General features: G+C 32.9%; 1 protein-coding gene across 1 annotated transcript; it reads left to right on the plus strand.

The window, feature by feature from the left end:
* Positions 1-1,862: 1,862 nt before the first annotated feature.
* elk4 (ETS transcription factor ELK4) lies at positions 1,863-21,381 on the plus strand. The gene is made up of 5 exons (XM_073825285.1): positions 1,863-2,135; positions 4,712-5,407; positions 8,273-8,476; positions 10,876-10,992; positions 13,095-21,381. The coding sequence occupies exons 1-5, from the start codon at positions 1,929-1,931 to the stop codon at positions 13,194-13,196; spliced, it is 1,326 nt and encodes a 441-aa protein (XP_073681386.1). The 5' UTR covers positions 1,863-1,928; the 3' UTR covers positions 13,197-21,381.
* The last annotated feature ends 23 nt before the right edge of the window (positions 21,382-21,404 follow it).

A 21,404-nucleotide genomic window follows, 5' to 3' on the forward strand; every position in this document is an offset into this window, starting at 1 on the left:
CTATTGCTACAAATATACCCATGCTACATAAGACTGGTTTTGTGGTCCAGGGTCACATTTAGGATTCTTTAGTCTTGGAATTTGAAGTTAAACTCAAAACCAAGGTATATGTGTAGTTGCATGTTTAATTTAAAAGGTATTGATGTGAAATCTGTCCTTATAAGGTGACATCTAGGATCAAAACAATTCAGGTGTAAGTTTAGTGTTTATATTAGGTATCCAGAAAGTGTATATGATGGCAGCATGCACCATTACGCTGTTTTGAACTTAAAAACAGCTTATAAGTGTGATTATGGTGAGGTTTCGGTCTTTAATAAAGAAAAAAAAATAGCAAAATTAAATGTGCATCAAATTATAGCCATTAAGTTAAAGATGCAGGTAAGGTCAAAAGTTTACGTACACCTTGCAGAATCTGCAAAATGTTAATTATTTTATCAAAATAAGAGGGATCAAACTAAATGCATGTTATTTTTTATTTAGCACTGTGCTGAATAAGATATTTCACATAAAAGATGTTTATAGTCCACAAGATAAAATAATAGTTGAATAAAAATTACCCTGTTCAAAAGCTTAATTTATAATACTGTTGTTACCTGATACCTGATATAATCCACAGCTGTGTTTTTTTTTTGTTTTTTGTTTAGTGATAGTTGTTCATGAGTCCCTTGTTTGTCCTAAGCAGTTAAACTGCTTGCTGTTCTTCAGAAAAATCCTTCGGGTCCCACAAATTCCTTGGTTTTCCAGCATTTTTGTTTATTTGAACCCTTTCCAACAATGACTGTATGTTTTTGAGATCCTTCTTTTCACACTGAGGACCACTGAGGGACTCATATGCAACTATTACAGAAGATTCAAACGCTCACTGATGCTTCAGAAGGAAAAAAACGATGCATTAAGAACCGGGGGTGCAAACTTTTTGAATCAGGGGAAATGTAACTTATTTTGTCTTCTGAGAAACATGTAAGTAGATTCTGAAGGGTGGTACTAAATGAAAAAAGTGATATTTAGGCAAAATGAGAAAAATGTATACATCATCATTCTGTTCAAAAGTTTTCACCCCTGGCTCTTGATGCATGTTTTTACCTTCTGGAGCATCAGTGAGCGTTTGAACCTTCTGTAATAGTTGAGTATGAGTCCCTCAGTGTGAAAATATAAATTTTTAAATCATACTTATTGTTGGGTTGGGTTCAAATACACAAAAAACAGTTGTGGATCATTCAGGTAACAACACACTATTAAGTGCATGCAAACTTGGGCTCATTTTATGTAAATGTCTTTAATGTGAAATATCTTATTCAGGCCAGTACCAAATAAAAATAGCATGCATTTTGTATGATCCCTCTTATTTAGTGAAATAATTAACATTTAGCAGATTCTGCAGGGTGCATGTAAACTGTATGTAATTGCTACTGATATCTAGGTTCATTTTGTCCTGAACTTTGAAATTCCCAGACGTTGTCTCCTACAGTCTGAGGAAAGCTGTCACGTCTCGCCTCTGTGTTTCTATATTTGCATGTTCTGTTCTGTCAGATTGTATGTGGGAGACTTTTTTCGCTCTCTTTGGCAACTACCAGCTGGATATCGGATGAGTCAAGGCAGATTTAGTTTTAATTTAAGCTGCTTACACACACACAGTTGTCCTGCACTCTCCTCAGGATTACGCTGAAGTCCAGTACCATTTGGTATTTAATATGGTGCGCATATTTACCATGTTTTTACGAATTTAAAAATGGTCGCTCTACGTTGCAGTGGTTGATGGTGGTCGTCACTCAATGGCATTTATTTGCACCCATCTTATTGATGTAATTGCATCTTGATTTTCATTTCAGCCTCTGTCAGGATATCTGCCGGAATATGCCGTGACATGCCGGGCAGGCTGTGAGCGCGAACAGGATCCCGTAAGGTAACGTTTCCTCCCACGTCAGGACATGGACAGCTCAGTCACCCTGTGGCAGTTCCTGCTGCAGCTTCTGTTGGATCCCAGCAATGACCAGCTCATCTGCTGGACCAATGAAGATGGAGAGTTCAAACTGTTGCAGGCTGAAGAGGTGGCCAGATTATGGGGCGCCCGCAAGAACAAACCCAGCATGAACTATGACAAACTCAGCCGGGCTCTGCGTTACTACTATGACAAGGTGTGTATTGTCAGCGAGGATCTGAAACATCTTAACAGTTAGTTCATTCACATTCATAATGTCAAACAAAGCATCATAAAGGTAGTCTATACAATTTGTGCTTTAAGTAGCATTGGTATATTTGTAGCAGTAGCAAAAAATACATTGTATGGGTCAAAATTGTCATTAGGATATTAAGTAAAGACTATGTTTCATTAAGATATTCTGTAAAATTCCTACTGTTAATATATAAAAAACTTAATTTCGGATTAGTAATATGCATTGCTAAGAATTTCATTTGGACTACTTTAAAGATGACTTCTCAGTATTTAGATTTTTTTGCCCCCTCTGATTCCAGATTTTTAAATAGTTGTATCTCAGGCAAATATTGTCCTATCCTAACAAACCATACATCCTTATACATCCTTATGGCTGGTTTTGTGGTCCTGGGTCACATATTCCAAGTCTTTTAAAGCTTTTTGATAGATTAGGTTTATAAGGAGCATGCCTTCCATGGTCCTTGACTGCCTTATATAAAAACAATATTGTTTATCAGCAGAAATTAGTATATATCTTTTTTTATTATCTGCCAAAAATATTTATGACACTCGTTTCTGCTTGTTTTTAGATTTTAGATTACTTTAGCCATCATCTGGTGCTAATTTAGTTTTGCGATTGTAAGATATTAGATATTAGATCTTAGGTTAGTTTGTAAAATTTAAGTTTATTTCTTTTTATTTATTTAAAGATAAATTATAATTTTTTTCATACTGATGTTGTATTGTGAAAGCAAAATAATTTGGTATAACTGCGTATCAATTCATAAAATAATAAACACATTTAAATTTATAGCACTGTATTAAAGAACTTTTAAAACTTTTAAAAAGTGCTTAAAATGGATATCTACACTCTATTATAAAGACTTGCTAATTTGAAATATTCACCTTGTGAATAGTTATTCATATTGCATGACTACCAGTCAGATGTTTTTGAACAGTAAGATTTTTTTAAAGAAGTTTCTTTTTCTCCCCAAACCTGCATTTATTTGATCCAAAATACAACAAAAGCAGTAATATTGTGAAAACTTTAAAACAACTGTTTTCTATTTGAATATATTTTAAAATGTAATTCATTTCTGTGATCAAAGCTAGATTTTCAGCATCATTACTCCAGTCTTCAGTGTCACATGATTCAGAAATCATTCTGAGATGCTGATTTGCTGTTCAAGAAACATTTATTATTATTATCATCATCAAACAGTTGAGTACATTTTTTTAGGATTCTTTGATGAATAGAAAGATCCAAAGATCAGGGAAGAAATGATAGAAATGAATACTTTTATGTAGCAAGGATGCTTTACATTTAAACATTTATAATTTAGCAAAATATTTCAGATAAATGCTGTTTTTCTGAACTTTCTATTCATCAAAGAAACCTGTTTTCAACTTAATAATAATACTAAATGTTTTTGAGCAGAAATTCAGAATATTAGAATGATTTCTGAAGGATCTTGTGACTGGAGTAATGATGCTAAAAATTCAGCTTTGAAATCACAGGAATAAATAAAAATTTAAAATATAGTCAAATTTTAAATAGTAAAAATACTTTAAAAATGTACAGTTTTTGCTGTACTTTGGATAGATATGCTAAATTTGAATACTATTTAGTAAAATAGTATTTTAAATTATATTTTATTTATTTACCATTTATTAGTTATTTTATTAACATTATGTAGCTTGACAGTAGCTTGATTATTATGTAGCTTGAAAGTTCCAGTTCTATTCACTTCACTTCATTGTATGGAGGGGGAAAGCAGTGTAATTGCTAAACTGTTCTACACAATATGCAAATAAATTATAATTTATAGATTATAATGTTTTTATAAACTTAAAAATTATAACCTATAAAATGTAATTATAATTAATAAAAATAAAATAAAAATGATATGAATTTAAAAATATTATTATTTATAAATTGAAAATGATAAATATTTAAATTATTATAGATTATAGTTCTAAATTATAAAACAATATAAAATATTTATTTTTCATTTTTGAATGAACTAATCTTTCAGGCTTTGCTGATTTACCTGCTAAACACTGTTGTGCTCATATATTTAAATCAGTGTTTATTATAATTGCTAGCTTCCAGCCCTCTCATCGCCCCCACACTCCTCCATCAGTTTTGTTTTTGTAAACACACAATCAAGTCACTCTGAACTGTAACAAGAGGGTCACCGAGCCCGTTAGCGCAGTAACAAAGTCATGGCCTCTCTCTAAGAGTTAATGCTTAAGTGGGAACCGCAGGTTTGGTGCACTGGATTTTTAAGCCTCGTCTTGGCACCGCGGGGCACGAGGTATAGTTTTCCGCATTCTTCCTGGTCTCTTAACATGGCTTCATTTACTTAATTGCATGTTATTTTGTTTAGTCCAAGCGAGGGAGCGTAAAAGAGTGCAACAGACTGGATTGTAAAAATGTACACTCAAGACATTTTGGTTGATTTGTTTGGGTGATTGCATAGATATGTTTAGTGCTATGTAGGAGAAAGTCACTCATCAGCTAAAATAAACATATATTTTCTGTTTTTTTCCATGCAGAACATTATCAAAAAAGTCAACGGGCAGAAGTTTGTGTACCGTTTTGTTTCGTACCCGGATATCCTAAAGGGAGAAGTCATGTCCTCACCGGCGGGTGCAGACGGCGGCTCAAACGGACCTCTGCCCCTCTCCGACAAACCTGCGAACATCCCCAGGGATAAAGACAGTAAAGCCGCTCCAGACCGAGGTGCGGGAACACTGGGTCAGTCTAAAGCTTCTAACCGGAATGACTACATCCATTCTGGCTTGTATACATCCTTCACTTTGACGTCTCTGCAGTCAGGGACGCAACTTTTTAAATCCATGAAAATTGAAAATCCAGGAGAAAAGCTAACGGAGAAAAAGGCAGCCCAGGAGTCGCCTCAGCCACCCACCGTCATTAAATTTGGGACCATGCCACACAACAGACACGCAGCTACGTCTCTTATAGGGAAGCCTGAACTTGCAGCACAACCCTCTCAAGCCCCACTTGAACCTGAGGCCAGACAAACGGCTGTCTCGCACATAGTGTGTGCGTTTGTGGAGAATCCCACCTCGGAGAATGCCATGACAGGCTTCCCGTTCTCGAGAGTCTCTCAATCGCCGCTTACTCGTTCCCAGTCTCCCTCTTCTTCTCCCATGACGGATTCCCAGGAGCTGGTGATTGACAGTGAAATCGAGTCCCTTTCCTCACAGCCTTCAGAGTTACAGCTGCAGGTATGACACTTAGTGCTGATGCCTGCTTATGCAGTACTGCCACTGGGAAAAGAAGTTGGAAGGAAGATGGTGTGTCACATCCTAGAAACAAGAAACATGCACAACAAGATTTTTAAATGAATGAGGAATCTTTAGGCATCATGTAACATAAATGATGTCTCTTATTGAAATATTTAATAGAAAACCCATGAAAGATTTATGTTATTTAAAAAATCTACATCATTTTATACATATTTTAGACAAATGGGGGCGCCATTGTGATGTCAAATGGTTGCTCTCCTTGAGCTATTGATGCTACCTGTTGCTATTTTTTTTTTGCAGCACAATTCAGAGTAAACAGCTTTGAAAAAAAAAAATACTGATACGATCACCACAGCTACGGAAAGAGCTTACAGGTGGCAATGAATGAAAGTGTTTTCCTCACAAAGAGTCTAAACACCACAGACATCTAGTGAAATCCATGCTGAGAAACTCCTACAGTGGCTGCAGCATCATGAAAAGTGTCGGCTTGTTTACATCCTGCAAGAGTTGGCATGTAGCATTTATTGTCTCTGTCATTCGTAAGCTCCTTTGGTAGCTGTGGTTTACTAAAAGCCTCAAAGGCATCATGGCTAAAGTTGAAAGAACAAAGACGCAGGTCTTTAGGAAGTTTTTATTTGTCGACAACAGACATCTTCCCATTCTTTTCTCCTCTTCTTATCGTTAGTAAAAGCAGTGAAGATCACTTCTCTTGTTGGCCTTCGATTGAAAATTACAACCAAAAGCTGCACAATGTGGAATTGTATCAGTATTTTCATTTTCTAGGTTGTCTTGCAGTAAAAATAGCAACAGGTAGTGGCAGTAGCTCAATAAGGGCAGACATTTCACGTCTTGTTATATTAAGCCACACAAATCTTAATACCTCGGGTTTCCTTTAAAAATTTATGAATAATTGACATAGAATTGATTGAGGATATTTTACTTTACATTTTCATACCAAGATTTTTTTTTCTTAAAATTTGTTGTGAAATTATTATTTAGAATAAATTTGGAAAATGAAAGATAAAATTAAAATTGAAAAAATAAAATACGTTAATTCAAAATATGAATAAATACTATACAGACTATATAGTATAGTATACAAATAATACTAAAATAAAACGTTTTTCACATTTTTTTTTTTTTTACTTTTAAAATTTGTTATGAATTTGTATGTTTATATTATTTGGAAGATCAATTATACCTTTTCTTTAAAAAGTTGATTTTATTTACACTACCGTTCAAAAGTTTGGGGTCAGTAAGACTTGTAATAGTCTTTAAAGAAGTCTCTTATGCTCATCAAGGCTGCATTTATTTGATTAAAAATACAGAAAAAAACAGTAATATTGCAAAATGTTTTTACAATATAAAATAATGTTTTTTATTTTAACATACTTTAAAATAGAATTTATTCCTGTGATGAAAAGCTGAATTTTTATCAGCTGTTACTCCAGTCTTAAGTGTCACATGATCCTTCAGAAATCATTCTAATATGCTGATTTATTATTAGAAGGATCAATGTTGGATAATATCAACAGTTGTGCTGCCAAATATTTTTTGGAACCTGTGATTTTTTTTTTTTCAGGATTCTTTCATGAATAACAAGTTTAAAGAGTACAGTGTTTATTCAAAATATAAATATTTTATAACAATGTAAATTATTTATTATTAACTTTTAATAAACTTTTAATTATTAACTTAATACATCCTTGGTGAATAAAAGTATTAATTTCTTAAAAAAAAAAAAAAAAGAAACAATAAAAATATACTGACCCCAAACTTTTGAACGGTAGTGTATATTGTTTGGATTAAGAGCAACTAATTTAGTGAAAGATTTTTTTTTTTCCACTACCATCAATGCATTCTTAACTTTTCCACAGCTGAAATTCATGCACACACACACACACACACACACACACACACACACACACACACACACACACACACACACACACACACTTTTGCACGTTGTTTACGGGTACTTTCCATTGCCATAATGGTTTTTCTACTGTGCAAACTGTATTTTTAATCGCCCTGCCCCAAACCTACCCCTCACAGGAAACTACTGTGAATTTGGGTCATGCCAAAAACCATTAGGATATTAAAGTCCCCATGAAATCAAAATTCAAGTTTTTTGATTTTTAGTATGAATATATTAGCCTTATGGTTATCTATAAGCTAGTGTGCTTCAAAACAACGACAAAATTCACGTTTACAAGGTATGAGCATTCAAAGCTTACAGTCTCGTCACTTCCGCCAATATGAATTAACGATTTTGGTGATATCACCGTGCACTTCAGCTTCTCATCAAGCATTCTGTCCAATCAAATGCTCTCTAGAGTCTGTAGCGTCCCGCTAATTTTTGATTAGTAATATGCATTGCTAAGAACTTCATTTGGACAACTTTAAAGATGATTTTCTCAGTATTTAGATTTTTTTGCACCCTCAAATTCCGTTTTATTTACATAGATGTATCTTGATCCAAATATTGTCTTATCCTAACAGACCATACATCAATAAAAAGCTTATTTATCCAGCTTTCAGGTGATGGTTTTGCCATTCAGGGTTACATATACCAGAACACATATATAGATGTGAACAGGCAATGACTTAAATTTAGCATTGAACCAAATTAGGATAAATTTGGTGTGGAAAATTTGCCAATGTTGTTATGTATGTGTGTGTTGTTTATTTGCTTTGAATGTTGCATGCATAGCCCTTAAGCCACTTCACGAAGGAATTAAATTATTTTCTAAATGTAAAAATGTAAATGTTAAAAAAGTATTCATCTTTATTCTATTAAAACATGTACTAAAACATCTTCCTCTCTCTTTCTTGATCTATCAGGACCAGCCCATCTCTATTTCCAAGGACACAGCACTAGTTTTTGAGATGTCTGAATCTCCTCCCCGCAATCTCAGCGGAAAGTCTAAGAAGCCCAAAGGCCTGGAGTTGATGCCCACACTGGTGGTGACCAGCTCTGACCTCAGCCCTCTCAATCTGTCCAGCCCACCCCTCCCTACGGCCTCTCTCACCCCAGCCTTACTGCAGGTCAGTCCCCATCACACATGTACAAGCTGTCATTGATCTGTTAGAATCATCAGACCATCAGCAGATTTCATGTTGGGTCACATTTTCTATCCATCTCACTAGAGGCGTATCTCATTGTGCAGCTACTTACAGCTGCTTCCCGTATCTTATATGCTTATTTCACATAAATGGCCAGATTTTTCAACTTTTAAGTTTGGATTACTAGTATTCAACGTATTCTGGCTAAGAACTGCCCATTTAGACTGGATACAAATGCTTGACTGACATTCAAAACTAATGAGCAGTGCATGGGACATAGCAAAATAACATGCATCCTCCTGCACAAATTTTAAAAAAATCTAGAAAATGTATCTAAAGAGCCAAGTAATACTTTTGTTATGAATATAAAAACTTAGCCTATTATAATACACCCTTTCATAGTAATTTATGTTAAGTTATCATGGCAAATTACTTATGGACAGGACACCAAAAGGCACCTTACAGTGACATTGACCATACTACAGTTAAAACAGAAAAGCTTAATTTGGAAAGAAATAAAATGGAATATAGGAAAAAATAAAATGGAATTCAGGAAAAAACAAAATGGATTTTAGAAAGTAATGACAGAATTTTTATTTTTAAAAATGAAATTTTTGTTGGACTTTGAATAAATTGCTGTTAAATTGTGTACATCCCATGCTTTCAATTAATTAGACGTGCTTTTTGATTATTATTATTTTTTTTTTAATTTCACTATTAAAATAGAATCTAAAAAACATTTTACAGAAAAAAAGGATATAGAACAATTAAAACAGAAAAACTAAATTTGGGGAAAAAAATAAAATTTAATTTACAAAAACAATAAAATTGATTTCAGAAAGTAAATGACATTTTTTATTTTTGGGTGAACTCTCCCTTTAAGATTTATAAAAATAGTATTTTTGTTAAACTTTGAATAAATTGCTTTTAAATTGTATAATTAGACATGCTTTTTGATATATATATTTTTTAATTTAACTATTCAAACAGAGTCTAAAAAAATGTAAAAAAAAAAAAAAAAAATATGATCTAGAAAAATTAAAACGGATAAACAAAATTTTTCTTCCTTTAAGATTTTGTTGTCAGAATTTCCATCAATCCAAAACAGGATCTAGTACAATTAAAATGGAAAAGCTTAATTTGGAAAGCAATAAAATGGAATTTAGAAAAAAAAAACTAAATGGATTTCACAAAGTAAATGACAGAATTTTTATTTTTGGGAAAACTCTCCCTTTAAGTTTTAAAAACAATATTTTTGTTATCTTTGAATAAATTGCAGTTAAATTGTGTATGTCCCATGCTTTCAGTTCATTAGACATACTTTTTGATTAATATTTTTTTAATTTAACAATTAAAATAAAGTCTAAAAAAAAATTGAGACATGATCCAGAAAAATTAAAACAGAAATAAACGAAATTTGGAAAAAAATATAATGGAATTTAGGAAAGAATAAAATGGATTTCACTGATTAAATGATGACAGAATTGTTATTTTTGGGTGATTTTCATCAGTCCAAAATTACCAGTTACTTTGCAGACAAAACTCAGCAAGCAAAGCATAAATTGGTTTTCTTAAAAACATTTGTTACTAGTGCAGAACAAAAGCTTAATATTAATGGAAATAGTTAATTGGTCTGTTTAATCAGTGATTTTGTTGATTACACTGATTAGGAATATATTTGCATTTCAAGTTTGCCTACAAATATTCAAAGGTATTCTAATGCAGTTTATACACAAATGAATTATAAATGTTTTTGCAGTATTTGTAACTTTTATATCAAAATAGCTTAACATGCTTGAAAATGTAAGCATGCTGTTTTTTTTTCTAAAACGTGGTTATCTTTAAAAGGAATATGCTGAGATCAAATTAAAGCCCTTCTGGTTGTGGTTGACTTGAAGTGATTTTGAAACACTAGAGGGCAGTAGTGCACTACTAAACTAGTGATGATGTGTCTGTGAGACACTCATTGGCTGTTACGTGATGGTGATCATATGGTGAGGTTTAGCTGGATGCTACTTTGATGGATCACCTCGTTAAGACTGCACAATCTTTGCATTTACGAGCACTCATACAGCCAGCCCCAGAGGATCGACCTCCTGCTGTCTCTTCAGCGAGATGAAAGATGGAATATACTATAATTCAAATCTATTATTTATGGTTTTGGGGGAAATGCAGCCCCCTTGCCCTGTGATTAATTCTTATTGCTTCTTAAAGTCTCATTAAGCCACTTTTAATTAAACATTTGTATTTCAGGGTTATGCCTCTTGCAAATGCTTTGTGCCACGGTGCTCGCGAGTATTTGAGAAGGCCCTTTTAATGAATGCAAGCTGGAAAGAGATTCGCTTTGAGTATAGGTCTGAAAAAGTTCACTTTTGTTGCAGACGCCCCTGTTGCTCACTCCCAGTCCACTTCTGTCCAACATTCATTTCTGGAGCACTCTCAGTCCGGTGGCGCCCCTCAGTCCTGCCCGGAGACAGGGTGCGCATACCCTCTTCCAGGTGAGCCACTTGAAATTATTTACACAAACCTAAATATGATTCCACTGAGGACGATCACATTTGTGACCCTGGACCACAAAACCAGTCATACGGTTAACTTTTACAAAACTGAGATATATACATCATATGAAAGTTCAATAAATAAGCTTTCTATTGATGTATGGTTTGTTAGGATAGGACAATATTTGGCTGAGATACATCTGTTTGAAAATCTGAAATCTAAGGGTGCAAAAAATCAAAATACTGAGAAAATCACCTTTAAAGTTGTCCAAATTAAGTTCTTAGCAATTCATATTACTAATCAAAAATTACATTTTGATAGGTTTACAGTAGGAATTTTACAAAAAATCTTCATGGAACATGATCTTTACTTAATTTCCTAATGATTTTTGACATAAAAGAAAAATCAATAATTTTGACCCATGCAATGTATTTTTGGCTATTGCTACAAATATACCCCAGCGACTTAAGACTGGTTTTGTGCTTCAGGGTCACATTTTATTATTTAGATATCTGTGAGTATCACATATATAAATTTTCTTCCAAAATAGTGCTGGTGCTCATACCAGCCTGCATTTCCAATGAATTGAGCAAGACAACAATCATAAGCAACTCGATACGGAGCTTTAATGAAAACAGCTTTGTTGAATTTAATGGGAGCGATCTCTTTGTGCAAGGTTTTCCCACAGTCCTGGAAAAACAGGAAATATCAGACAGTTACAAAATTACGCATATAGTCAATATGTTTTTTTTTATAGCTAAATGTTTTATTTATATAGAAAAAGTATTACAATATTTTAACTATATTTCTTATAATTGTTTCTTTAAAGTTGCTACTAAAATTAATTGTATTATTTGGAATAGTTATTGGTTATTAATTGCTAATATAATAATTTATGATTTAGTTTACAACATCTTTCTCATCAACTTAAACTCATCTTAAACTCTTAAACTCATCTTCTCATCTGCACCAGAAACTTTTACAATTATTATTGAAATTATTAAAATTATTAGTTTTGAAAGACAAAATTTATATTTTTTTGTAGTGAAGTATTTGTTTTTATAACGGAATGTATTGTTTATGTTTACAATAAATGTATTACAATATATAATAATTGCTTTAAAGTTGCTACTATAATTATTTTTATTATTTGGTATAGTTATTGGTTATTAGTTACTTATATCAATTTATATATTAATTTAATTTAGTTTACAACATCTTTCTCATCAACTTAACACAAACACTTTTAAATGTATATTTTTTTTAGTATTATAGTATTTATTATTAATTCTTTTTTATTATTAATTCCCATTTTAAATATATTGTAAGTGTTATTTATGTATTTATTATCATCTATTTTTTATATTAATTCATGGTTTAGTTAACAACATCTTTCTTAACATAATCTTGCCATCTGAACCAAAAACTTTTGGTCTAAAAGTCTGAAAACTAGTGATATTTTAATATTTGTTTATATTATGTTATTATAGTATTCATTATTAATTATTTATTTATTTCATTTAAATTATATTGTAAGTTTTAGTAATGTTTTTATATTAATTTGTGAGTTATTTTACAACATCTTATCAGTGTAATCAAACACTTTTACATATATTAAATGTTTTTGTATTATTTATATATTATTATAATATTTATTATTAATTATTTTTTTCCATTTTAAATATATTTTAAGTGTTTTTTCTTTATTTATTATTATCTATTTTTTATATTAATTTATGGTTTAGTTTACAACATCTTTATTCATTTATGTATTATTTTTTTAAATATATTTTAAGTTTTAGTACATTTTTGGGGGGGGTATTAATTTATTTATTTCATTTAAGTACTTTAACTTATCGTTTTTGCACTAATTCTCATTTAATTTTCATTGTTCACTTTCAAGTTTTATTTGATTTGATTTTATTTGACCTTTTTTCAATAATATGTTACCTTTATTTCAACAAAAAAATATTTCTAATAGTTTTAGTATTGGTTATTGATGCCAACACTGGCAAAAACACATTGACATGTTCACATTAAAACAACTATATTCCAGAAAGGATGCATTCAGTTTTTTCATTGTTTCTTTTCTTTTTATCAGTTTCCTTCTGTCCTGAGTTCCACGCAGTTCTCTGTTCCCGTGTATAATTTAGACGGCACCAACACGCCCGGCCCGCTCTCACCCGACCCACAGAAGACATAAGAGGAGGACAAAGACCGGCACGCTTCATCTTTGCCTCGTGTTTTTAAATGATAAACGCAGATTAACCTCATTCGGTTGACCTGATCTGCCACCCTTCAGGTAACGAAGATTTACGACCGCCGTTTAAGCGTCAAGAGCATCCGTTTGACTCTTAAACCTTTGTGATGTCACAAATACTTTTCCTTACGGATGTATATCAAGCCATCAGAGAAATCTTCGGTTTCTATTTTTAATGCTCTGGTCTTCAGGGATTGGCTGAAGCAGATCTGCACAGCTGCCAAAATAGGAGTTTATCGTAAAACAGCCATTGTTTGATCGCCAGATTGAATTTCCTTGTGTTTTGTTTCTCGTGGAGCTTAAGGCTTCGATCGGACGCAGAAGAGATTCTCACCGTGACGTGTTTGTACAGCAAGATCCTTGTTCTGCTTTGGATAAAGAGGGATCGTTTTGTACATAATCCAACAAGTTCACCTCGTCTCAACTCATGTTTGCCTTTTGTTTGGGAAGTCCTCAAACAAACCTGCCTTGCCAAGCTAAACCGCCCCTTTGCCTTGTGATTTTGATAATGGTGACCTCTGTTTTATCTCGTACCTTTCCTCATGCTGCACTTACTGCCATGTATTTAAAGTGCTCTGTCACAATATTCGCTTGAACAGCACTTAGATGAAAACAAGCTGCACTTATTAGCGCTTTTGCGCCTGTTCATGTTTACTAGCCATACAGATAAGAAGCACTAGTCGGCTTATTTTACAAAACTAATGTCACTTAGCTACACTACCAGTCAAAAGTTTTTGAACAGATAGATTTTTAATGTTTTTTTTTAATGTCTCTTCTGCTAACCAAGCCTGCATTTATTTGATCCAACCAAAGTACAGGAAAAACCTTCAAATTATGAAATATTTTTACTATTTAAAATAACTGTTTTCTATTTTTAATATATTTTATAATGTCATTTATTCCAGTGATTTCAAAACTGAATTTTAGCATCATTACTCCAGTCATATGATCCTCCTAAAATCATTCTAATATTCAGATTTTTTATGTTGGAAACCGCTGAGTAGAATTTCTTCAGGTTTCTTTGATGAATAGAAAGTTCAGAAGAACAGCATTTATCTAAAATAGAAATCTTTCGTAACATTATAAATGTCTTAATCATCACTGTTGATCAATTTAAAGCATCCTTGCTAAATATAATTATTAATTTAATTTCCCCAAAAAATAATAAAATAAATTATTTCAGATAAATGCTGATCTTTGGATCTTTCTGTTCATCAAAGAATCCTGAAGAAAATTGACTCAACTGTTTTAAATATTGATAATAATAATAATAAATGTTTTTTGAACAGCAAATCAGCATATTAGAATGATTTCTGAAGGATCATGTGACAGCTGAAAATTCAGCTTTGAAATCACAGGAGTAAATTACATTTTAAAATATATACAAATAGAAAACAGTTATTTTAAATAGTAAAAATATTTCAAAATGTTACTGTTTTTGCTGTACTTTGGATCAAATAAATGCAGGCTTGGTGAGCAAAAACAAATCTTACTGTTCAAAAACTTTTGACTGGGACGTGGTTTGTGTACAGGCCAATTTGTCCTCCTTTTGTGTCTACATTTTCAATTTAATGCATCATCTAGTAAAGCTAGCTGGTGCAACCTTCAAAAACGTTCCTCAAGAGCCACATGAACACAATCACTTACAATGATTGAAGTCAGAATTGACAGAAGTCACGTTTATTTGATATATTTCACCAAAACTGAAAATTCACATTGTTTGAAACCTGCATATCTTTCTTTTTATCTGAGAAACAATCTTTTGGAGACCATTGACCATCATAGTGAGACATATGATGGTTTAAAACATGATTTTTCATTAATTTTTGGGTGAACTATCTCTTTATGAAAATTGAGGCTAACACTTGGTGTAACTCTCAACATTTTTAGGTGACATCTTAAAACACCCTAACTTTTCTGGTCCTTCGACCATGATGCACATTTTTGAGAGGGCATTTAGTAGGCCAAATTGGCGTCGTCCTCGTTGCAATGCTTGATGGCGACTGTCTAATGGAGCGTGTTTCCAAACACGCCCTGACGCCATTGAACCATTACCGTAACACCACCAGATACGCCGCTGCAGCCGGGCTTATCATGCAGATCTTTTCGTAGAAACCATTTCCCCTCTCCGAAAGACTGGAAGCCATTAGGAACGATTTCAGTTGAGTGGGAAAACCCAAGGACTTGCTTTACTCCAATAGACTGCCGATTCACCATTAGGCTAATGGAGCGTACACAGCATAAAATGGAATGGAACGGCACCGGCTCAGTGCTTAAAGCCTCGTCCCACCATTAGGATTGGTTGGATTGGTGGAGATCGGTTGGATGTGTAGCGTAACTGGACGGCTGTCTGTAGAGCCCAGGCCAAATGCACGAAACCATTCCTGCTTTTGTCAGCTTTCCCGGTGTTGTGCAAGATTCAGTCCCTCTGCAGAATACAATCTACGCTGGACAACAAGGCAAAGCTGTTTTTAATGCCCACTCGGAATTGTCTGTCCTTGTTGTAGCTGGTTAGAACAGTCCAGTTAAACCCTGCTGGTTGATTATACCACATATTTTGATGGTCATATAAAACTGGCATGCGTATTTGAAGGCAACAAATATGGATATATCAAATAGAACTACATTTTAGTAAATACATAAAGAAATGGTAAAGGGAGCCCTGGGTGTTAAGACTTGTAAAGCTTAATATAACATAAATGATGTCTCTTACTAAAATATGTAGTAGAAAACCCATAAAAGATTTGTTATTTAAAAAAAAAAAAACATTTATTATTATGATTATGTTGAAAACTGGTTTCTTTGATGGATAGAAAATTCAGAAGAACAGCATTTATGTGAAATAGAAATCTTTTGTAACATTATAAATGTCTTTATAATCACTTTTGATCAATTTAAAGCATCCTTGCTTTAAAAAGTAAAATTATTAATTTCTAAAATGTGTTTCCCCCAAAAAAATTTTCAGATAAATGCATATTAGAATGATGTGACACTAAAGACTGGAGTAATGATGCTTAAAAAAATCAGCTTTGCATCACAGAAATAAATTATATTTTAAAGTATACTTAAATTATTATTTTAAATCATAATAATATTTCGCAGTTTGACTATTTTTGCTTTAACTTTGCTCAAATAAATGCAGTATTGGTGAGCAAATTGATTTATTTACCACAAAGTGTAATATTATAATGCCTAAAACAAGTCCTGGAATTATTTTAGGGTCAATTTTGTATTCTGAAAGAGAATTGAATGTTGCACGACGCCGGCAAAGATCGTTAAACTTCTAAACCAAATTCTGCATCCCCTCTTTGCGGTCCTCATTTGATCTCAATGCAGTATCGTTGTGCTGTGTTAATGGAGCGTTTCTCAGTTTTACGTCTCTACTTATAAACCAATATAGAAAATGAATGCCCATATGTTGCACAAGATAAAACCCTACCTCTCTGAGTCTTAAACTCAACAAGCCATGATTTATAACTGACATGCATTAGATGCAAAACTGGAACACGGCTTAAATGCTGACATTCAATTTGCAGAAACTGAGCTCTGTTAGTCCCTCCCTGTAGGACCACTTAAAGTGCAATGATAAAAATAGTAAGGGATATGTATCTATTGATATATAAAAACAGGAACTCTTCAGCATCTCAAATTCAGCTCTCAGGTATTGTATCCTTTCACAACCCATAGAAACTGCTCTTTCACACCCATGCTAACATGGTGCCTTCTAGTCTTGTTGTCTGTTGCAAGCAAAATGAAAATAGGCAACAGATTTGTTAATAGTTTCTATTCTGAAAAGCTATGTTTTGTCCTTTACTACCAAAAAAGGGAAAGCGCTATTTAAAGGATTATTCAAGGTTAAATATGGCTTTCGACAGCATTCGTGAACACTCAGTTTCGAGGAATTAATTGACCCAAAACTTAATTTGTGTTGTAGTTTTGTTTACTTTTTTACAACACAAGTGAGACAAAAGCGGTATTTAATCCAGAATATTCCTAAACATAAATAACAAAAGCTAGAATCTGTATTCAGATCTAGTAGATAACAGATCAAATGAAATATTAATGGTTTATTCATACTTTCTAGTACTGTCGGGTTAATGTTTTTAGCCTGCATAAATCAAGCATAGGGATGTTTTGTTTCATTTAATAGTGGTGCAAATGTGCAAACATTCATTTTTTCATTTTTACTGTTGTTCCAAACCTGCATGACAAAAATGAGATGTTTTGAAGAATGTCTTTTCCATACAAAAAAGCTTTTTTGTGCATAATAGTTTTTTCCGAAGCCATACAGTTGTACTGTGCACGGAACAGACTGAAATTTTCTCCAAAGATATGAACCATGATCTACTTCTCATGTAACACTATAAGTTAAATTTATGGTGCTTTTATGCTCTTTTTGGATTTGGAAATGATCGACTTTATTGTTATGGAAAGAGCAGCTCAGACGTTGTACAAAATATCTCCTTTTTTGTTCCACGGAGGAAAAATTCATATGAATTTTAAACAGCTTTTGATTGACAGAAATGATTCATTGTACATACAGTAAGATATGATGGGGTGTCAGTAGCATTGTGTTGTTTTGTAGTATTTTCACTTTGACCTGTTTAGGTCCTTTAGTGCGAAGCGTCTTCATTTGCATTCCTGCAGAATTCAGACTGTGTTTGATTGCTCTTGCCTGTATTGTGAGCACTGCACATGCAATTGCCTTCTCAATGAGGGGATATTGAGTTGCTTAATGCCTTTTACATTTTGAATAATGGATTTTGTGCAGTGTGCAATGTGACTTGTTTTTTAACCTGTTTCCATTATTTTTGTTAAATGCTCTCTTACCCATTTAGTAGATTGTTTTTTCTGTTTGGGGGAGAAAAAGCAGCTCAGTTCGGCTGCATTTATTTTTACTCCATTACATAGTCATTTGTTTTGTTTCTATGAAAATTTCAATTTCAATCTCCCTGTAATGGATAAACTAGGGTGTTATGTATGTTTAGCTGTTAAGCAGTCATGTCTTATGTTTTGTTCTTTCTTTGTTTGTTTGAGTTTGAGAGGTTTTCTCTCAAACACATTTAGCTGTTGTAGCCATACTGAACATCTGTTGTATTTTAATGCAAGTCTAAAGCACTTAAATTGTCTTTTTCTCTCTCTCTCTCTCTCTCTCCTCATTTTTCCTCTTTACTGGCACTTTGTATTTTTTTGAATCTGTTGTAGAACTGTAAATCTCATCTTATTAGTGACTCCACCAACCTAAACACTCAAATTCTAGTTTGGATCAGCATTTGTAAACTATGCATTTAAACCTTTTGCTGCACAGAGATTTTGTAATGAATTTTAAGACTTTTCTGGCATAATTAGAATATTGTATAGCGCTTTTCACAATACAAATCGTTGCAAAGCAGCTGTACAAAAACAAAATGTAGGCTACTACAATATATTTAGTAGCTTATTAGTGGTGACTACTGTATGTTAACTCGATGTACATATGGTATAAATATTAAAAACAGGAATGGTGTAATCAAAAACAGATGATGAACACTAATAGTAATGAAAGGTGTAGTGCTGTATGTTGTTTCAAGGATGGCATCATCGGCGGTCCTTAGGGGGGTTGGCATCATCTCTTCTTCTGAATCCAGGCTGAATGAAAATCCCGTGGCAGAAACAGAGAAACAAATATAGAAATAATTAGTGTAGCTGCTGTTCCAACCAAGCAAAAATGATGTGTTTAGCCCAAGCTGAAGAATGTTGATGTGCATTTGATCAGATGGAACTGAAGTACAACGTTATGAGATACATTATGTGAACGCTTGGCTAAAAAGATGAGTCTTTAATCTAGATTTAAACATACAGAGAACCCCAAACGTTATCAGGAAGGCTAATCCAGAGTTTGGGAGCCAAATGTGAAAAGGCTCTCCCTCCTTTAGTGGACTTTGCTATCCTAGGTACTACTAAAAGTCGAGAGTTTTGCGACCTTAGGGAGCGTGGAGGATTGTAGCGTGGTAGGAGACTAGTTATGTATGCAGGAGCTAAACCATTAAGGGCCTTATAGGTAAGAAGTAATGTTCTGTAAGTGATACGGAACCTAATAGGTAGCCATATAAATGCACAATTGTGAGGAAAAAGTCAGAATTGAAGGATATAAATGCACAATTGCAAGAAAGAAGTCAGAATTGTAAGAGATAAATTCGAAATTGCGAAAACGGGCAGAATTGCGGGATATAAATGTGTAATTGTGAGAAAAAAGTCAGAATTGCGAGATTTAAATTAGCAATTGCAAGAAAAAAAAGTCAGAATTGTGAGATATAAATTCGCAATTGTGAAAAAAAGTCAGAATTGCGAGGATAAAAGTCAGAATTGTGAGATATAAATGTGTAATTGTGAGAAAAAAGTCAGAATTGCGAGATTTAAATTAGCAATTGCAAGAAAAAAAAGTCAGAATTGTGAGATATAAATTCGCAATTGTGAAAAAAAGTCAGAATTGCGAGGATAAAAGTCAGAATTGTGAGATATAAATGTGTAATTGTGAGAAAAAAGTCAGAATTGCGAGGATAAAAGTCAGAATTGTGAGATATAAATGTGTAATTGTGAGAAAAAAGTCAGAATTGCGGGATATGAATGTGTAATTGTGAGAAAAAAGTCAGAATTGCGGGATATGAATGTGTAATTGTGAGAAAAAAGTCAGAATTGCGGGATATGAATGTGTAATTGTGAGAAAAAAGTCTCAATTGTGAGATTTAAATTCACAGTTACACAAAAATGTCTGAATTGTTAGATATAAGTTCACAAGTTTATATCTCGCAAGTCTGAATTTTTTTCCCTAATTTTGGGTTTATATCTCACAATTCTGACGTATTTCTTGCAATTGTAAGTTTATATCCCACAATTCTGATTTTATAACTCACAGTTGCTAGTTTATATTACACAATTGTGAGATATAAATTTGCAGTTGCGAGAAAAAAGTCAGAATTGCAGGTTGTAAATGTGCAATTGCAAGAATAAAATCAGAATTGCAAGATAAATGCACAATTGTGAGAAAAAAGTCAGAATTGTGAGATATGCATTTGCAATTGCGAAAAAAGTCAGAATTGCGAGTTTATATCTCACAAATCTGACCTTTTTTTGTAATTTTGAGTTTATATCTCAAAGTTCTGACTTTATTTCTTGCAATTGCAAGTTTATATCCTACAATTCTGATTTTGTAACTCGCAGTTGCAAGTTTATATTACACAATTCTGCAAGATAAAAAGTTGCAATTACCTTTTTTTATTCATTGCAGGAATGAATTAAAAATTATTAAAAACATTCAAATATTTTCTAACATGAAAAAATAATTGATATTCAATTAATTCTAGATTATGTTTTAATGTTTAATCCACATTTGCCTGCAATCTAAATATCCCATCAAGTTGCCCTAAAATTGTCACACCCAGGAAGTGACATCATGTGAGCACTTTCTATTGCATAACAGAACATACAGTTCTATAATGGCATTCCATTTTGTAAATTTGCACACATAGTAAGTGTTAACTGTAATTTTAAGCATTCCAAAAATAGAATTGTTTTTTTACTTGTATGAAATATGTTTGAAAAACATTTGGAAAATTATCCCCTGCTGAGTAAAACCCATGGTGTATTTTATTTGCATTTTATTGCAAGAAATCATCCAACAAAAATTACACATCAGGTTTCTAACCCACATTCAGACATTATAACAAATTAGATATTCTTCTTCTACATGTATCATAACATCTTTAATAATGTATGTAATATCTTAAGTATGCTTCTGAGATTTTGTACCCTATTCTTAGAAAGTGCCAGCGTTAAATTTTAAGACAGATTTTCTCATCCTCGAAATATTGACACTGCATTTAGAACAGTATTTTTGTTTTTCATCAGCAAATTTGTATTTTTGTGGAAAAAGGGATGATGTAATAATCTAAAGTGCGATCAATTCTACTCTTATGGTACAATATTGACACCAAATGTTCTCAATATTTTTGTGGAAATGTATTTTCAGATTGTCTCTCTCTTTAGCAGCTCAAATGTTTACAGATCTATGTTCATTGGCATACCTGTTGTACTAATCTGTGGATGTTGGAAGGGAAGGAAGATTTCTATAAAACAAAAAAATAACTCATGTGGCTTGTGTCTTCATCAAAT

The sequence above is a fragment of the Garra rufa genome, chromosome 20 (genome assembly GCF_049309525.1).
Source record: "Garra rufa chromosome 20, GarRuf1.0, whole genome shotgun sequence".
NCBI classification, from domain to species: domain Eukaryota; kingdom Metazoa; phylum Chordata; class Actinopteri; order Cypriniformes; family Cyprinidae; genus Garra; species Garra rufa.

Bases quoted from the DNA above. Each gene is read 5' to 3' on its own strand.
- elk4 (XM_073825285.1), top strand. From the start codon at position 1,929: ATGGACAGCTCAGTCACCCTGTGGCAGTTCCTGCTGCAGCTTCTGTTG. The intron at 5,408-8,272 runs GTATGACACTTA...TTGATCTATCAG, and splicing joins CTTCAGAGTTACAGCTGCAG to GACCAGCCCATCTCTATTTC. The intron at 8,477-10,875 runs GTCAGTCCCCAT...CTTTTGTTGCAG, and splicing joins TCACCCCAGCCTTACTGCAG to ACGCCCCTGTTGCTCACTCC.